This window comes from Echeneis naucrates, chromosome 8 (genome assembly GCF_900963305.1).
Source record: "Echeneis naucrates chromosome 8, fEcheNa1.1, whole genome shotgun sequence".
Taxonomy (NCBI): domain Eukaryota; kingdom Metazoa; phylum Chordata; class Actinopteri; order Carangiformes; family Echeneidae; genus Echeneis; species Echeneis naucrates.
In genome coordinates this window covers 2,779,382-2,799,698 of record NC_042518.1, presented here as the reverse complement: position 1 = coordinate 2,799,698, position 20,317 = coordinate 2,779,382, and the positions used below count along the sequence as shown (strand labels likewise).

Genomic DNA, 20,317 nt, shown 5'->3' with positions numbered 1-20,317 from the left:
TTTTTTTTTTTTAAACACTTTTAAGTTGACATTCGACTGAAAAATGAGACATTAAAACACAGGTTATTCCTGAGGATATGACATTTTTTAGCACCAATATAAAGATTTTATCCGTCTCTTTTTTAAGACGTGGTGACAGGAAGGACACTCTCACCTGCCAGGATGGCTTTGTGCGCCTGGAACTTCTGTCCGGCGACACAAAGGGAGCAGTCGGTGAATCTGGAGTTTTCCCACAAGTCTCCGAGCTCCTCGGCCAGCCTGCAGTCAGGAACCTTCACCATGTTCATTGTGTTCTGGCCTGAGATGTTCACAGAGTCCTGCACAACACTCACCTGGAAACACACACACACATTAAACTCAGTAATTCATTTGTGTTACCAGCTGGTCTAGTTGAAACAGGAGTATTTAAATACACAGAGCTATAATTGAAAGGTGAATTGGTCTTTTAACACACTCACTGCTTCACACAGAGGCTAATAAATAGCATGAAATGTTCATAAAAAAAAAAGCAATAAATCAGTCAATCAAACATGCTGCGAATGATTAATGCAGTTTCTCTGACTGTGTAATCAATACATCAGCCACTCGATGCGGGGGCAATTCAAAGGCAACCGATTCTTCCTTCTCCATCCAGGCAGGCTGTCTGCACTCTCAAACAATCCAGAAAATCGGCATTGAAGTCAAATTGGGTGTGTGAGAGTGTGTGTCTCTGTTTGTGTGCATGTATGAGTGTTGTCTGCGGGTCTTCCCTGCTGACTTCACCACCTGTTCCAGACAATGTCAACCAGACTCATTTATCTCTCAACAGGAATCATTGCAAACACACACACACACACACACACACAGGAGCAGGCTGATGGGCACAAACACATACACTAATTATCAAGTCATATCTGACTGCCTGGATGGACTCATGCGATCTAATCAGCTTCCTATCACTTAAGTCCAGAAGTACAGATGTTCGACGATGTTGTTTCTTAGACTGACATGAGTCGACTTTTGTGGGGGCAACACGGTGGCCCAGTTGTTATCAATATATCTCACAGAAAAAGGTTCTGGTTCCAATCTCTGGGTCTTCTGTGTGGATGTTTATGTTGTGTTAAGCCCGATGATGGCCGTCAGCTCCAGCCCAGTAACAGTGACGGTAATAATTACACTCTGTTTGTAAATTTACCACCGCAATCAAATAAACCGCACTTCTTTATTTCTGCGCCATACTCTATCCCCATTGGATGGTATGGTATGGTCTGGCCACGCCCCCCTGGTCCGTCCCCTGCCTTATAGTCTATTTCCTCTAAATTAGACCATCATTTATAAAATGTTGTATTGACGAAGACTTGAAACTACAGACTGAGACCATAAACTCATTAGGAAAACATTTACTGGGCAGATAAATCAGGGAGAAGGAGGATCACTTTCCCATAGACTTCAATACAACCTGACTTCTTTTTCAGCCTGATGAGCATTAGATAGACTGCAGATTCAAGGCTGTTCAGCATTGGCATCAATTTTCAGCCTCAGACTTGATAACCACTTTAATTAAGTCTGTTCTTTGTCTCTTTGCTCCTTTCTTCCTCTCTGAGCCCAAATACTCAGATTTTAAACACAGAAAACTTCCCAACGAAGCTGTTTTGTTTTTAAATTTCTGCTCCTAACTTAGACGATGTAAAATGTGAGTGTGAAATACTGACTAATGATGATGTTCGCTCAGAAGACATGCTGTCGAGCAGTGACGTCCAAAACTGCTCAGAAAATCCTGATTTTATATCCGCATCATTATTTCATTTCACTTTAACTTCATCGGTTAGTCGGTGACGGCCATTTGCATCTGTAGGGTTGACTTTAAAGTCATTCTGCCTAAATAAAAACCCGTTCAGCTGATGAAGCTGTCAACGATTCCGTAGCTGTAAAGGATTTTTAAATGTCAAATGTGTTATGAAGCACAGACTGAAATGCTGATGGATCGGTATTGATTATGTATTATCTACTTCCCTGTCAATGTAGTATGTAATTACAGAACAACGTAATGATAAAAACTTCTGATAAGCTGCACTTTCTTTACTTGTGACAATGCAAAGATATCAAGAAAAACTTTTTTAATAAACTTGAATAACTTTTATAGATTCTTGTTTGTTTGTTTTTTATTCTATCTACTTAGAATGACTTTTTAATGTTCTGCCCAGGTCTTCCAATATCAAGGCAATTAAACTGAAAGACATTTGTTTTTGTTTGTTTTGTTTTGGTTTTTTTTTTTTTTTACATTGCAGCACATTTTACGCAATGATAAATTTTGCTAGAGATAAAACAGAAAAACTTGCTGCTAATGTTTTTTTTTTTTTCCTGTTTTCATTGCTGACAGCTTCTAAATACATTTGATGTGGTACCACCAAAAAAAAAAAGAAGAGGGGCTGAAAATCTCAACAGAATCCCAGCAAAGCTTCAGCCAGGTAGGCTAACACCCAAAAAATAAATAAAAAAAAACAGCCATGTTCTCTGCTCATCCATCCCATCCATCCCTCTGCCTACTCATTCGCCCAATGCCACATCCATCCACCTATTCAGCTCGCACAAAAAAAAGTCCTAGAATAGGAGGAGAAGCACACTGAATAGAGAAGTGCGTGGCAAGCAGGAAATTGAATGTCAAGGAGCCTTGTTTGCTCCTGATGGAGGTTTGAGGGTTAGTCTGAAGGGGAGAGAACGACGGAGAGAAGGGGGGAAAAGGAAAGATAATAAAACAGAGGAAGAGAGGCAGAAAAAAAAAAGAGAGTGGAAGATACGGGAATAATAAAGACAGAGAGAATACAGATGCAGAGATAACAAGCGACGGACGGGCAGAATAGAGGGAGGCCATCACACACAAAGAGGGACTGAGGTGTGAGTGAGCTATTGCTGGGATCTACAGTAGGACTCATTTTTGGGACCGAAATTGCAGACACACAGTGAGACAAAAATGTGTGTTCTATAGAAAGGAGCATTCAAGGTATTCCTGTGTGTGTTTGTGACCGGGGGGATGCATTCATGCGTGCCGGTGTGGTTTCCACAGCTGGCTCTATTAATCACACTCCAGGAGGGTGCTGGTCTGACTGACTGACGTGCATCCATCTCCACACACTCACAGAGGAATGATATCACACACACACACACACACACACACACACACATTCGCCCGAGGATGAGACAGCATGCACAGACTTTGGCATTCATAAAACACTGATTAGCAATACAGAAAGCCTGGGAGAAAAAGGAGCTGCCGCAGATTTGGTAGGAGGTGGTGGTGTGGGGGGGGGGTAAAATCAACAGTGAGAGGAAAAACAGAGGAGGCAGACAGAGAGACTGACAAAGAGACAGAGTGCAGAGGACAAAAGTTCAGTCAAGTTGGAATGAAAAATGGCTTTAGGAGAGGAGGAGGAGGCTGCTGAGTCCAGCCCTGTGTCCTGAGTACACACCGAAAAAATAAACAAGTGCTGAAAAGCGAATTGGAAAGGAAGCCAGAGAGCCTGGTCAATGGTATAAATAGCCCAATTAGCATGGCGGAGCAGTCGCTGGGCTCTCAAAGGCAGCGTGCTGGAGCCGGCCTAATTACTGGCTAACTTGACCAATTATTCCACTGTTTAACCAGGCAGAAACTGAACCGCAGCACCTGGTGATTAAGACACGCCGGCTGCCTTGACAGCCTTCTCGCCATCAGCTGTCATCCTCAGTCATGGCCAACCTTCTCCTCTTTCTCCTCAGACTCATTCATACTGGACGCAAACGTCACCCGCATTTATCATGCATGTCAAATAAAGCTATTCACCTGTTTTCAATACTAATTGGTAGCTCTCTGATGATGACCAGGTAAATATCCACAATCGTATGAAACGATATGAAAAAAATGGAAATTGTAAATTATTAATTACAGTTGGTTGTTTTGTTTTTTTTTGCATAAACCCAAACAAACCAATGATGCTGTCCTGTTGGTGGGGTCGGACAGATGGCAGATTTTATTTTATAATTTAATTTAAAGTTTACGATGTAAAATCATCATTTAAACTCAAAGTAGCAGCAAATGGCTGCTAGATAATAAAATTTTAATTATAACCCTCAGTACAGAAGTGTTGACGGTTAGTTATTTTTTATTATTCTTACTAATGAGGCTAAATTTGAAAGTTTCACCTGCTGGTGGTGCTACAGGAAAGGTCACAGGCTAGTTGAAATTCAAAGGGTATTTTTCTTTGGGGGTATGAATATTTCTGGACGATGTACCTTTTGGCAGAGTTTTTATCCAGAATTGTTGTTTTGTCAAAAAGGAAAAAACAATTTGTCCTCCTTCTGATACCACGCTGGTGCACAGCAGCTAATTTAGAAGCAATCTGGTGATTTGAGGTTGGTAATTCTTATTCCGGCATGTTGTCCTCGACCCTGTATGAAGCCTCCTGATTCTCTGGCTTCCTCCCAAAGTCCGAAGACAAACATGTTTGGCTTGACTGACTCTAAACGGCCCATTGGTGTGAATGTGGGTGTGAATGGCTGCTGGTCTCCATATGCTGCCTTCGGGTACACCCCAGCAGTGCCCCTGGGACCCTCAGAGTATCAGCAGCGCAGTAATGGACTGATGGATAACTCTGGGTAACTCTGTCTTAATCTTGGTACAACAGTAAGGAGACGAAATGGCCAAAACCAAGAGATTTACTTTTTCTGACCCTGCTTTTAGGATTTGTGGGCATCTAGCTAAACTAAATACCCCTCCCTCTGCAGTGTGCAGGAGAGAGTTCGGTGGCCGTCAGGTAACATAAAAGGCAAAAAGCTGCCTCTCTAACAGTGTTTTGTTACCCGTTTCAGGTGCGATTACACACCAAAGAATACATAATTATGGATGTTATATCAAAATCTGCCAATCAAGCCTCATAAATGCTCCGCACTGGTCCTTTAAGATCACTGTGTATCACACACTGAGGACTTTTAATTACAATTTTCATGGTAATCCAGCCAGCAACGGTGAACATATCGCTCCCAACGCAGCGCTGAATGGACCGACTACCTGAATCACCGACTTAGTAGCTCTCATTTAATCCCCGGCGGTGTTAATGACAGAGATACTGGTACACAACCTTAGGTAAAGAATAACTGTAATGAAGAATCATTGCCGCTGACAATCATCATTTGTTTTGGTAATTAAGTTCCCAAGATAAGTGCTTACTAATGCGCTCGCCTCCCAGTTAGTTCCTCAGACTCAAGATGGATCTGTCGTAAGCTCCCTCTCTACCCTCCAGGCAACGTAGAGTTAATATTGAGTTTCAGTACCCAGATGATTTATTCATAATGCATCAATCTTTTTCTGCCTGTTTATGTGTTTGTTTATGGATTTACAGTTTTGCCATGCGTGAAATAGTTTGAAAAAGAAAAAAAAAAATTCTAATGAAATTCATTAATTTATGGAACACTTGTTATTTTAACTCCACAGTCTCAGTTTTCAGTCAGTCCTACACATATAAACATGGCAGGGACAAACAACAGACAAACGCACAGACTGGACACACACAACCTTGTGGAGTAATCCTCGTCTTGTTGTTAAATGCAGCTAATACGCAAATATGAGCACCTTAAAAACCCACTGAATCAATTTTAGATCAGAGGTGTTATGGTTCACACATCTCAGGAATGATCACTGTGGATAAAAATAGGACTGCACTGAGGAAATATAATTAAACTCACTTATAAGCACCTGAGGAAAAAAAGAAGAGAATCGCAGGGTCTGTTTTTTATTTTAAGTTAAAGATAAAATGTGTCACACCTTGTTAGCACCATTTGTTACTCTACAAATCACATTCACCACACAACAGGGAACTGAAGGCTTGTACCTCCTATATCACAATATCTGCCAAAATAATTACAGTATGAATTTATGCAGCCCTGGATAAAGTAGAAATAACAGTTTCCATCTTTGTCTGCTAATAGAAGGACTAATTCTATTTTTAAGTTTTGTGTTTGATTGTTCTGTTTGTCCACAGAGCATTTTTTAAACATCTTAGTAAGGCGTAAACAACTGACTAACTAACGAAACTAACGAACTGCCTCCATCTTTAAATAAATAAATGCATTTTTTGGTCCCTAACATTAACCTTACCTGAAATTTCTGGTTTTATTTTTCAATATTTCTTGGTCTCCCATGTGAAACATTTTCAAGTGCAAACACATGAGCAGCTATGCTTCTGTAAAGTCAGGTCAGCTGGAGCAGCTGAGGAATGATTCACAACAACATTCACTTGGAAAAAATGGCTTTGAAAACACAACTTGATATATTTTACTCCTGCCGCAGCACACATCCCTGTTTGATTTCTTATTTTTTAATCCACCCTCTGCTGTAATTTGTGCTACACTGCTCCAAGTCTTTTGGCGAAATTACAACTTATCTTCCATTCAGTAGCACTCCGGTCTGCCTCAGCGAAGATTGTACACTGCGTACAATTGTACATATCGCCGACAGTGATGGAAAATCTTAAAAACCGCTCTGTGGAGGCAACTATCAGTCATTTACACAATGCATTAGTCTGCGCTTTGTTTCAAATCAGGCGCAACATCAGCCTGTGGAGTTGTGATGTTGCTTTTCAGGAACAAAATAATTTAATAATAAAAAAATGGATCGCAGCTTTATTAAATTACAGAAAGGGAGGAGCAGCTGAATGTATCATCAGATTTCCTTAAGAATTATTAATGGAAATTATTATTGATAGCAGTTTAACTCCCAATCGAACGGTAGACTGTAAACGTAGATGGCAATTCTGTAAATCAGAGCAATCCTTAACACGACGGATGTGTCTCTGCTAAGGAATGGAAGGAGTGTGTGACCAATTTTTCATTAAAACCACACAGATACAAACAGAACAAGCACATAAATACATCTCATCTGTAATGGCTTAATAGATCTGTGATCTTTAAACTTGTCGTCTAAAGCCCTGAGCACAGAACTCATCACCGGCTTTTTATAATGCATGACTCGCCCTCCACTCTCCAGCCAGCCAGAGTAAACAGGCCTGATGTCACAGACACACTCTGCAGCTCTGCCTTTCTTATTCATCCCCTCCACCCACTTTTAGATGTTATTGCACAGAGAAATCAAACAGATTCGGTGCTCGGATAGGAATATTTCAGTTTGGGAGACGGAGCCTGATGCATGCGTCACAGTTAGCAGCTACAGCAAGTTGCTGAACTGATTAAAACTGAGATTAATAACTGAATCTGATGTGGTCCTGACACCATTAAACAAACAGAGCCGTAAATCTCTGAGCTATTAAACAAAAGTCAAAAATAAACACTTCATTCACAGGACGATAATAGCTGGTACCTTACCTTCTTTAATCACAGGCTATTCATTTCATGCAAGTTAACGATTATTGTTTTTCGGCCTCATTATTCAAACCTTAAGGGGTACATGGGAGCTCTCCTTTGTTGCTGTCCTGACAGCGCAGTGTTTGGCAAGTCTTTTGTTTTGTGCACAGAAGGTAATTTAGTTTAAGTTTTCGGATTGTTTGGGAAAATGAAAAAAACAAAAACAAAACATAACACACACACACACAAAAAAAACAAAACAAAACAAAACAAAACTAACTGCTAACAACCGGGTTGTTCGTCTGTGCAGCTGCAGACAAAGAACAGTGCAACCTTAAAAGCTCACAACAAGTCAACAAGTAAAGAGTGCTCGCCACAAAAACATCAGGAATAAAACCATGAAAGCAGACAGACAAGCAGAAGGGAAACTTGGTGGGCAGCAGCACCGGAGGCTAGGGAAGATAAACTTTACATTTGCATCACATAAAATCTGGCCTGACCCCGTTTTGGCTTTACGGCTCCGTACCGCAGTTTCATTGTCGGCGGTGGAGTCTGCTATTCCCACGTTGGACTGAAATTACCGACTTACACACGAGGAAAGATCCGCGGTGCGATCCACGCATGTAGCAGCGCATTACTGTTTGTAGTTTTATCCCATTGATATCAGCCTCACTGTTGACGGTTTGTTCTCTACACACGGTGTCAGAGCTGTATTCAATTAGTGCAAACTGAACTTTCACAAGCGTTGCTGCACCACGTTAAAAGCTGGGAAGGCTCTCATTGTGTAGATATCACAGGAAATTCTGGGATTCATCTAATCATGTTTTAAACACGAATCAAAGAAAACAGAAGTGTGTCTGAAAAGTCAGAGGCGGCGGACTAATGAAACAATGTTCCCCATCCCATGTAGCATGGCGACAAGACATAAAAAGCCTCATTATGGACAAGAACGTTTATGGACCGCAGGTGCCATCAAATCATCCAGGTCTGAAATCTTAAGGATTATAACTTTCTGAAGCTCAGTTTTCTCTGAGGCCTAAAAGATGTAACTGTCACATTTCTTTACTCAAGCTTAATCTCTTTTTGAAGGTAGTCTATTTATGTAACACTCAGAAAATCGTTCTTATCAATGACAGCAGTGATTTACAGTCAGTATCCTGTTACCTGCACATGTGTGTTGGTCGGGGGGGGTGACCAACATGAGACTGGTTATGATTGGATGGCGTCACCTTGACATATGAGGTAACTAAAGATGTTGGAATAAAAATGACTAACGACAAAGATCGGTGACAGAATAGTGGACTATTATTGCCATACTTCATTCAAACTGGCCTTCATTTTGTCAAGCCAACCAGCCAACCAACCAACCAACCGTCATCACTGACAAACAGTTAGCAGGAGCTTTACAGAGCAGAGGCTTCATTCTGGTTGCCGCCGTAGCGACAGAAGATGCTCCTTTATTCAGAATAGAAAACAGGCGAACCGCCTCACATGGCAGCTTTAGGCAGTGCAGCTGCTGTAGGTGCCTGTTCATGTGTCACAGTGGGTGGATGGTTGGGTGGTGGTGGTGGCGGTGGTGGGGGGTCCCTGCTGTTTGCATCTGGATGGTTCAGGCCGCAGACAAGCAGTCGGCTCACTGTTGACACAGAGGTGTTTGGGGGAATCTGTACAGACACAGGCATTTTTCATGCATGATTTGAAGTCAGCTCTGTGTTCCCACCCCGCGCCGTGTCCAGGAAACTTTGCTCTCACACATACATCGGGAAGGTCGGTGGGGTCGGGGGGGTTCCTACTCAAGCTGGCTGTGAGCGTGAAACTCTGTATGCTGTCTGCGTTGTGGCAGCCATTTGGCTCTCTTTATGAGTAGTTTTGTTTTCTCTGCTGGTAGATCACAGGCGCTAAAGTGACTGCTTTGAGACTCTGAGGCCTGAGCTAAAGTGCCTAAAGGAGATGCTGAGAGAAACAAAAAGAATAAATAAGCAGAGAAGGTTGACTCGTTCAATTGCTGATGTCTTGACTTTGGGAGAAGCAGAGGAGTTTTGAAGGGATATGAAAGACCTGTTGATGCGATTCTGGAGCAAAAATGTTACAAAGGTACAATCAATTGAAGACGCCGTCATTACTGAGAAATGGGTGCCAACAAGCAATAGAGTGAAAATCCCACTTCAGGAGCGACAGCAAGCTCGCTCTCTTTCCACAAATGAAGGATTGTTTTTGCTGTTTCACTACACAAACCCAAACTTCTATGTGGATCCTTTCTCCCTCACCCAGTCCTGAATGTTCCCACCTCTGTCTCTTTATCCTGTTCTGAGCTGTGTGTGTGTGTGTGTGTGTGTGTGTGTGCAGGGAGGGAGCAGCTGGAGCATCTGCAGCCGTCTCCTCTGACAGAAACACAGCATATGGCAGGGCCCGGTGAAGGATGGGTGCTGTCACACGGCAAAGTGCTTACCCACCGACAGGAGAGGCAAAGCCGCACTAACACCACGACGAAGAGGAGGAAACAGCTGAACATCACTACCCCACTCATTTATTCTCCCACCGCCGCCTCGCCCCGGGAGGGACACGGTGGAGGAGCCTTAAAGGAAAGACCTCCGACTGGCGAGCGGCGGAGAGGGCAAACAGTTACTACACTTCGCCGTAAATCACGTCAGAGTCGGTCTGAGTGTAGAGGGTAAACTAATCAGAAGGAAAACACCGACTCATCTGCCAATTTACAGATGGAAGCACTGATCCTCACACATGCCCTTATCGGACTTTTATGTCTCACATAGAGGTGCACCACACACTCCATTAATAATAGCTGAAAATGCAAAGGCACGGTATTTTGCCTCTTATTATGCCCCACACATTACAATCACCACAGTGCATGAGGAAATACTTGCACATTGTAGATGAATGTGTAGGAACAAATCTTTATTTTTTTTCTGTCATTTCATCTTTTAGACACAGTGAGAGAAAAAAAAAACATTCAAGGTTTAGATTTATCTGCTCAGTTACTTGTATGCAAGTTTATACAATTTTGGAGCATTTCTATTAATATCCCTCCCTCTTCTGGTAAAAACATTTCAATATTTGTGGTGACTCATCTTTAACTCGGGGGTGTATACATACATTTATGCAATCAAATCTGATTTGGGGCGACCAGCAAACCTTGCTCATTGCATTAAACCACACATGACCCCACTTGACAGTTGGATTTCATTATACCGTTACCAGTAGGAGGTGTGTGTGGCTCTCCATGCAAGTTGGCAAAAATGTTGTTGTTTACACTTCCAAAGATTGGATATTTACTGTTTTATTCATGTATTGTCAACAGTCCTCCGCAGTTCCCTGTTAATCTACAGTTTGTATTGTTTTTGACCGTCGCATCCGATCACCTAACTGTAAACCTGGCTCATCTCCAAACAGCAGACTGTACATCAAAGTGGATGTAGACTCCAAAGGCGGTAAAGTGAAGGTGAGTGAAGAGCCGTAAACCTTCATTCTATCTAATGACCAGCCGGGGCGACTCCAAAAAAAAAAAGGTTTTATGGACGCCAATGAGGAAATGTGCCCACTTCTTTTTTAAGTTATTAGCTCAGTAAACATTTCCTAATGAATTTATGTTCTCCAGCTCTAATTTGAAGTCTTCTTCCCTTCAACAGGATGTTCATCTTATTCACATTTTGAATTACAGTCTCACTCAGAGGAGTGAAAAAAGCCCAGAGCACTTCAGATTCCTCCCTCACTCTTCCTCAGCTCCACCTTCTCCTCCAAATATTGAATTGTTATTCTTCTGATTTAAATGATATTATCTCAGGGTTGGCTGGAGCCAAGCCAAGCTAAAATTAGCTTGTACAGCTTGGACTGAGGTCACAAGTCTATTACACCGGGTCTGAGTGATTTGACAATCATATATCTTTAAGCTGGAGCGACTCATGATTATTTTGCACAGGGATGATGATACATCACAAGCTTGTACCGTTTACTTTTATTTCAAAAATCTAAATCACTTTATAATGTCTTGTTATTAATAAATTGACTCATGATTAAACTGAGGCAGGTGCATGCTGATTTGAGGCCTTGTATGTGCTGAAGCTGAGTGAATTGGTCCTTATGAAGACACCAGGATCACAAAAACAGCCGTATCCTGTTTCAGTGGGAAACACGTCACGTTACTGAAGATAAACACGCGCTACCTTCTTTAATGAACAACTGCTGTGCTGCTTAATGAGAAGATATAATGTCTGGGGCAGAGCTTTTTTTTTTCTTCCCTGTAGCACTTCAGTCATGCGTACAGAACCTGAAAAAAGAAATCACCAAATAACACCCACCACCCTTCATTACTTCGCTTATGTGTGAATGAGATAGTTGCAAAATATGCGGCACTTCTCAAAGGACAGTATAATCAATGCCAATCCAGTGTGTACTCTGGAATGAAGAGCAGTAGTTGTTGTCTGGAAGGAATATTTGGCCTGATTATAGAAAAGAATAATTAAATCTGCAGTTTCCAGTTTGGCTCTCATATTTGAATGCTGCTAATCAAACAGACATTTGATGAATTCTATTCCTACACCAAATTACAAATTTTAGCCTTTCAAAATTATATTTTTCCTTTTCAGGATTTAAAACATTTATCAGAGAGCAAAATTTGAAGCCAACTCTTCTGTTCCATAAAAGTGTCGAAGGTAACTGCTCTAAGCTGTCATCGTGTGATTTCCTGCTGCTGGAAGGCCAACTCTTGTCATCAGTGCAGTTTTTTCCATTTTCAATTATTACAGACCAAACTAAATCCCGACTGGTAAACAATCAGTACACAACTGGCTCTTATATTTGACCTGAGCTGTTGATGCACATGTCGGCTTTCAATGTCCACAAAACTGGAGGAGAAAGTCAAAACAGTGGAGTTAAAAAGCTTTTATTACAGGAGCTAAATTTTTAAAAACAAAACCAGCAGATATCGACCAGCTGCTCTCCTCGTTCAGGGTGAAACCCCCCCCCCCCTTTTTTTTTTTGAACATCAACACATCAGTACGGCCTTAGCTGAGATAAAGACAGATAAAGTGTGGTCCGTTTGTTGCGCTTTGTGTCTGCAGGAGCAGATATCAGACTCTGTCATGCTCCTGAAGCCACAGCAGCCCAGAGAGGAGGAGATGGCCTCCTCTGTGAACTGAACCGGTCGGGTCCAGCAGCAGCTCTCTGACTCGAGGCCTCCTGAAGGTGGACCACTGTGCTGCTACCGATTTTCAGCAGCCAATTTAACATGACTGACAGATAAGTTTCACCATAAACTTCTCCCCTCTTAAACAACCCCCTTCTTTTTCCCTTTAGTCAATCAAAAACAAGACTTCCCGAGCAGTAAGCCTTTCCGGCGCCAGTCAACACACAACTCTACCTGCAAACAGATCCTGACAGCGGGGCGTTGTTGAGCTTTTTCCAGGACCCATAGGATCCATAGGTGTGGTGCTGAATACGAGTCTTCAGCGCCTCCGAATTAGCATGAAGACTTAGCTACTTAGCGGCGGCCTGACCCCAGAGCAAGACGTTACCTGCAGTGCTGACAGATACATGTGAGGTAAAGGCAGAGAGGATTTAACCTGCTTTACCTTTGTGTCTCATTAAAGCACAGAAGGTAAAAACACGTCTCATCTGCATGAAAACATCCCCTCTCTAGCAACATCAAATCTCTTGGTTCATTTTCTCATCCGGTATAATCTTTATATTTCTGTTTCTTCGGCTCATTGCCACCCAGCTCGTCCATTTTTTCCCAGAAAAGGCCTCTCTTCTCACCGAACCTCGGTCCATCTCCCTCTCTCTGTCCCTCATGCTCTCTATTGACAGCCAGCGCAGCACCTTTAATGGGGGCTACCTCCTCATTAAATATCTGCAGGTGTCTACAGCACTTTGGCAGCGACGGACAGGGAAAGAGAGACGGAGACAAAGAGAGAGAGCGAGTGGCAGCTGGTGTTGTTCAGACCCTCTCCGACATGACATATAGCCAGATTCCCTGTGCTAAATTTGAATTACTAATGTCTCCAGAGACGACCGAACCAAGCGCAGAGACCAAGGGTCAGGAGGAGAGGTTCAGCCAGCGCCCCCCCCCACGGTGATCTGGCTTCTCCTCATAGCCCTTTTGCCTCTTTGACACTCTACTACACAGAGGAAGAGAGACGGGTGAAGAGGGAAGAGCCTGAGCAAAGGGGGGAGACAAGGGACGTAGGGGAGAGTTGAAAGTGGCGGGACGGGGGGGTGGGGGGGTGTGACGCTCAAAGTGGGAGTCAGCGAGAGATTAAAGGAAAAGGGAAGGGAGAAGGAGGAGATTGGGCCTGAATGAGAGATAAGATGGAGGGGAAAAAGAGGAAGTGGTGGAGATGAGAGCTGGGCTCGGGGGCAATGGGGTTCTCTCAGATGCAGGACAGGACCATCTGGACGAAAACGGAGCCAGGTCTCTGACGGTAAACACTGGGCTCCACTTTCATATGGAAAAAGACCAGGGAAAAAAGATTCAATCACCCACTCCACACTTTTCTTACCCCCCCCACCCAGTAACTGATTCCAGCCAACGTGTTTGTGGAGTACGCTACCAGACCTCTCCACTGGCAATATCATCATTTTCTGCAGAAAACAAGCCCTCTTCCAAACAGCCTTTTTTTGTGCTTCCAGTGTGTTTCAGAATTGATTTGAAAGTGCTGCTGCCCGACTGTATATATATGATATACTATACTTCACACATCTGACTTCATTAACTAATATGAACTCTGCTGGCTCTCTCAGGTCAAATGTTTCCAGAGCAGAAAAACTAGTGAAGTTTAGTTTAATATCACACACACACACACACACACAGCTGGTGAAAACTTAACACCCCCAGACCCAAGACTACAAAAATTATAGAAAATGTTCTCTGTCTCTTTTTATTTATCTACTTTATACTTTCATTTAATCTTTTTTTCTGTTGTACACAGTTTTTATATTAAGCACATTGATTTTTAGTCAAGTGTAAAATGCTCTATATAATTCAGCTCTGCTTCGCTTGTTCATCAGCAGAGCTGGCTAATTACCACAGTACAGCAGATATTTTTGGGGGAGGAAGTGGCCACCGAGGAGTTGAACCAGCAACACCCCCCCCACACACACACACACACACACAGACAACCCCAACAGGAGGGTGGATGAGAGGATTTTTACAAGGTACAATCATCCATCTCTGCTCGAACTCATTTTCTCCAGCAAACAGTGTCATCCTCAAAATTACGTCCCAACGAGACACGCCTGCACCAACACACACAGTATATGCATAAGTTAACTCCTACACACACACACACGCACAACTCTACCCCCCACCCCCCCATCCCACATGGCTCTGGAGAAGCCGCACTGCCCCTCCTACCCCTCTGTCAATAAGCCCAGTTTGGAAACACTTTAAACAGACTTGCACATTGCTCCACTACAAAAAGGGAAAACTTCAAGACATGCTCTCCTCTATACCCGCAGGGTTAATTAGAATTGTTTTAAACAGCCACTGCCATGCTTTTTAAACATTTATGGGTGCATGCATTACAACTAAGGCATTAACATATCCAGAAAGTTTAACCTCCTCTCTGCACCCTGACTCCATTATGAGGAGCAGGAAGGGGAGGAGAGAGGGAGGGAGAGCGAGACAGAGGACAGTTGACCTCTGCTGCCCCCTGTGTTACAGCTGAAAAACAACAAGGGAATTTTCGATGAGGCGAAGCAGCCAGCTTTGGATCAGAGGAATCGGAGCCAAGCCACCATGCAGGCTGAATGACAATCAGCTTGTGTGTTAGTGATGAAGGAGAGAGGGAGAGGGAGCGATCTAAACCCAGGGGCTATGTAGTACCAATAAAAACAGATATTATTCACTAAGAGGGACATACGAGGAGAAGAGTTGAATAAAAGGATGAGGGGAAACCACCAATACTAACAATAAATATATGTAGTCCAACAGTATTCATTATTTTCTGATTATTTTCAAAAATCTGAGACCACTCAGACTTTTTTTTATTTATTTATTTATTTTTAAATCTTAAGTAGTTTCACTAATACAAATACAATCCAACGTTACAATTCTGGTTTTGGGGGTTCATCATCACAGATGTCCGTAATTAAATGTTAAAATATTTTCATCTAGCAATACAACCAGCGTGGTCCTTTTCTCTGAAGCTCTGAGCTTAAACATGAAGACAGATGGATCTGTTTCAGAATTAAACTGACTTCAGACTCACCTCACAGAAAAGTGTCAGTTTGTCGTCGGGCAGGAGACCGTTGGCCTCATCTAGCAGGAAGTCCCTCCTGATGAACTTTTTGAAACCCCAGTCCTTCCCCTGGACAAATCGGTACGCCCTCTGGCTCTCTAGAAAAAGAAAACACACAAACAAGGTGAAACAAGATTATTTGGAGACTTTTACAATGTGATTAAGCTCTGCATGTGTGAATGTGTGTGCGAAAGAGAAAGTTTATTATGAGTCATGGCCATAAGCAGCGGAGGAACAATGGCAAAAGAGGCTGCGTGCAGGAAGTATTGCCTGCAGGGAGCTTTTAACACTTCAGAAGAAAACCAAATCTCTCTCCCGCTCTCCATCCTCTCTCTGCCACATAAAGACGAGTGGTAAACACGAGACAGAACTGCTGTGCCTCTTTGGCCAAGAAGTGAGAAATTGCAGGGATCAAAGCAGTCCAATTATCATGTGTTTATGGAGTGCCAATTATCTCTGACAGTGGCAGGAAGGATTCAGTTGCAATACAAAGACACAGGAAAGGTGCCGGATCTCCTGTGTGTACCACAGTCACACTGTGGGGGCGGTCACAGCTTTCTACACTCACAAATACTCTCATATGGGGTCAAAAGATAGTGGCCAGCGGACCTCGACTGCTGCAGAGGCCACAGCAAATCAAAGCTAATCACCAATAGGATGGAAACGGAGCACTGACACATAAATTCAGCGAGTAGCTGGAGTTCTGTTGGAGGCATGTAACACCATTCTTTGGAGAAATTACATCACTCGCCATTTTGTTAATGAGAAGGAAACGCCTGCCGGGACGCTGCTCTGAGTTTGCTCAGCCGAGCCGAGTGTCAGCGACAGACTCTAAGCCCGTTTTATATTTGACATGTCGTGTCCAGCTAAGGGTTAAATGGTCAAACGGGAAAATTAACAGAAGAGAAGACCTTTGGTCATTTGCACATATGTGTATGTGTCTGTAATTCCTTTTCCAGGTGGAGAGTTGGGATTGGCTGGTTTCCCCTTGAAAAAGGAAGTGCACCTTCCTACTTCCAACACTGGACCATGCTGGGCTCTGTGGGGGGGGTTAATGAGGTAACCTGGGTGTCTTTATTTTTTCTTTTTCTTAGATTCCAAACCTTAGTTGATTATGTTAGTTAGTTACCTGGTCACTTATTGTAAATAAATGCACTTTGTTGACTGACGTGGGCCTTCCTTTGGAAGTTGGGAAAGAGGGGAGTCAAAAGTGTGACTCCCCTCTTGTTGTTTGAATGTTTTGCCCTGGTTTCCCCAAGACCCCCGGGACATAACACTAGAAACTAATTTACATTTCAGATCCTTTTATCTCTCTCGTAGGCGTCATCAGGAACTTCTTATACAAACAACACGTATATCTCAGTGACCTGGCTTTTGTTGACATTGAGCTGAATCACAATCCAGGAGCTAATTCACTAACAACACTGAGAAGATCCACTCAGCAGAATCAGAATCGCTTGTGACCGCACAGTCTCCAGCCTATGTGAAGTAAAACAGCTCTATATATGTAAATGAGCATTCGAGAATGGATCCAAGCAAAGCGCAACAGGCAGCTCATTGACAGGGATATACGTATTAAGAGGGGTGCTGATGTGCGCAGTAAGCTGTGACCTGCAAGACGTCTAATTCCAGCCTATACATAAGGATTATTTTAATGTACATGCTATCGTATTCCTAGAGCCATGAAATGTTGTGAGGTGAGGTGTGCAATTATTTGAGATTGTTAAAATGGAAAATAGGGCCAATAATAGGTAAAGTAGCAATAGCTAGAGGAGGCATGAAAGTAGGAAAGAACTGCAAAGGACTAGTGTCCTGAGTGTTCATCAAGACACTGCAGAAAGTGACTCCATTCAGCCCTTTTTAATGCTTCCAGTTCATCATTTATGACATTTAAGACTTCTGCAGACAACCTATATCCATCCGCAATCCAGATCAAATTTATTCCTCTTCAGACAAAGAAATGTGATCAAGACAACCTTTAAATCTCCCGTAAAACATGGTTAAAGGGCACAAAGTAGGAGAAGACTCCAGTTTAAAAACGACAGTGCCGGCTGACGCTGCACCATCACATCATATACCAGGAGGTCATCACTTCTGGCACTCTTATGCCAGCAAGTCTGTGATCGCTCTGTGTGTTCAGTGCCTCAGTTCAAACTGACTTCTCTTCAGTCTGTTCTTGCACAGAGATCCCAACAGAAGATCTGCTGACAGATCACAACGGGAAGCACTAAGATGAAGTGTCAATGCTGATGTAAGATCCCGTGTCAAATCCCCTGTTTGGATCTGAGGAGGGGATTGGTGGAGGAGTGTAGTGCATATGCAGTTATTCCCATTGCTGCTCATGCGGGGGTCCTTCACTGTAATCCCCCGAGTCTACAGACTGTGTACCCAAAGAAGCTGAGAGGCATCGCTATGCAAACACACACACACACACACACACACACACACACACCAGCATGCATGCAAACCACTGCACACAAATTACAAATCTGTGCACTCTTCTATTTTATTCGTTGTGCTTCCACAATATGTAACAGACAAGGAAAGTCAATTTTGTTTCGTTTATTTTTTTTTTTTGAAGAACACAGATCTCTCAGCTGAACTTGGGTAAGTCTGAAAAGACAGTCACACCCCTGTGGCCTTGGTACTTTTTGCTGTTTGTGGCTGTGGAGACTTGGTGCCTAGATTTCTCTCTCTCTCTCTCTCTCGCCCCGCTGACTTTCACTCATATCTTTGAAATGTTTGTTTGCAAGAGGCAGAATTGTGAAGTTGTCAAGTTGTGTTGTTTAGTTAAAAGCAGTACAAGCAGTGCGTCGAATGGTGACTGAGTATTTCCCCGGCGGCGGCATCCAGAGTTAAACTCCAGGTTTGGGGAAGAAGCGGTGAGGAGAGGTGTGGCGGATTGCTGAAAGAATCGCCAGAAGACGAGTAGAAAAGTGTGAGAGGTGTGACTTTTTATGTCCTCACCCTTGACTGCGAGGTGCCTTTGTGTACGCGTGAGTGTGCACATGCGTAAAAGGCACAGATGATGAAAGTGTGTGTGTGTGTGTGTGTGTGCTGAGCTCAGCTAATATCATGCTGCCATCTCCAGTGGGGCATCAGAAAACCTGCACTGGCAGAGAATCAACTGCAGGTCAGATCTCTGGCGCTCGCTCTTTTGGCGGGCACGCCCGGGTGAAGGAGGGGTGGTGGGGTGCAACTGCTCTGCTGGAATACCAACAAGAGCTGGACAGTGGTGGAGGGGGTCAGTGCCACTGAGCTACCCACTGAGAAAGATGTACATGATGGGGGAAAAAAAAAAAAAACAAATTTGGACGTCATGTTGCACTTGTGGCGAGGACATACAGATCTCATTAAAAGAATAAAATTACATTTTTTTGTGTGAGAAATCACACAGTCAAGGCATGTACAGGTACCATGCTGACGATGTGACGCACTTTCATAGGCTGCTGGCATTAAAGAGGGATGCTTCTAACCTTGTGAAAAAAGAAGACTGAAGGTGATGTGGAAGGTGAGGGAAAAAATGAGGCCTGAGCTGGAGACAGAGGAAAGGAAGAGCGATGCCAAGCTGTTTAAGTGAGCAAGGCATCCATATTCAGGCGGAGGGCTCAGGGGCACGGCCGGCACACAGACGAGAAGGTCGCCAGAAGACGAGCTGGCATGAAGACACAGCAGCCAGAGTCAATATCTCCCTTCCTGTCTGTCACTCACATTGAATCAGCAGAATCCCTCCTCGCACTGACCACCATAACGCCCCGCTAGCAGACCATACTCAAATCCATCTCCCACACTCTCAAAACCTCAGACCACACACATCCACTGTTATCTCACTTGTATCAGAGTGTTTAAAAATATTCCCATCTACTCACTGATTCTCTTTGGCTGGCATAAAGCAGACAGATGCACATAAAAACATGACACAGCCCCTTTTAGAGAAGAAAATCTAATCTCTACTGAAGATTGAGCTCTTTAAGATAGCGTTCGCACAAACATGCCTATTGACATTCTTTCTACCGATGTCAATACCATCTGATTATGTAAAGACTGACCAATAGCTTCTAGTCTATTAGCCGTGCTCCACCTACCCACACAGAATGCCTGATCACCTCCATCAGAGGGCAACAGACTCTGACAAGCTCACACTTAGAGCTTCAATTAACTGAAACAAAAAAAAAAAAAACAAAACAAAACAAAACAAACAAACTCTGAAATATAGAAGGAGCCCACACTGAACTCTTAATGTAACTAGCCTCTCCGGCCAACTGATACACACATAAGCTCACTTCGCCGTAGGCTACAACACAGGAAGAACTATTGTCTGTAGGGGAGACTTAACAAGGAGGCTATTTGAATACAAAACAGCTTGCGGCATAGGATGAGAACTTTCCATCTCTTCTCTCCAAAGCTGTCAGAACAAAAGACTGTAGTTGGGGCGGGTGGGGGGGGGCTGTTTTCTATAGCAAAAAGGGGTGGGTGGGGTAGTGGGGTGTCAGGAGACAAGTTACAACCCACCCAACAGCCTCGGAGGAGAGAAGCCAGCACATTAAACCAGGGAGAGAAATGATGTGGCCAAGCTGAGAGTATCGGAGTAAGGGTGGAGGGGCGGTGGGGGGAGGCGCCGCCACCGCTGGCTGAATCTATCTCCATTAGCAAGTATGGACCATCAGAGGAAGCAGACACACACTCCGGTGGTGTTGGTGGTGGTGGGGTGGGGGGGCTCCGAGGCTGACTGATGTATATAGAGAGTTTCATCAGAT

At 43.4% G+C, this 20,317-nt stretch overlaps 1 protein-coding gene across 6 annotated transcripts in view; it reads right to left on the bottom strand.

Moving 5' to 3' along the window:
- The window catches only part of spop (speckle type BTB/POZ protein), a 79,069-nt gene that overhangs the window by 13,253 nt on the left and 45,499 nt on the right, over window positions 1–20,317 (bottom strand). For all 6 annotated transcript variants that reach the window (XM_029508850.1, XM_029508856.1, XM_029508851.1 and 3 more), the window contains 2 exons: window positions 15,531–15,658; window positions 155–332 (listed from right to left, as the gene is read on the bottom strand). In XM_029508850.1, the coding sequence (XP_029364710.1) occupies window positions 155–332; window positions 15,531–15,658 (306 nt within the window). The remainder of the gene's footprint in view (window positions 1–154; window positions 333–15,530; window positions 15,659–20,317) is intronic.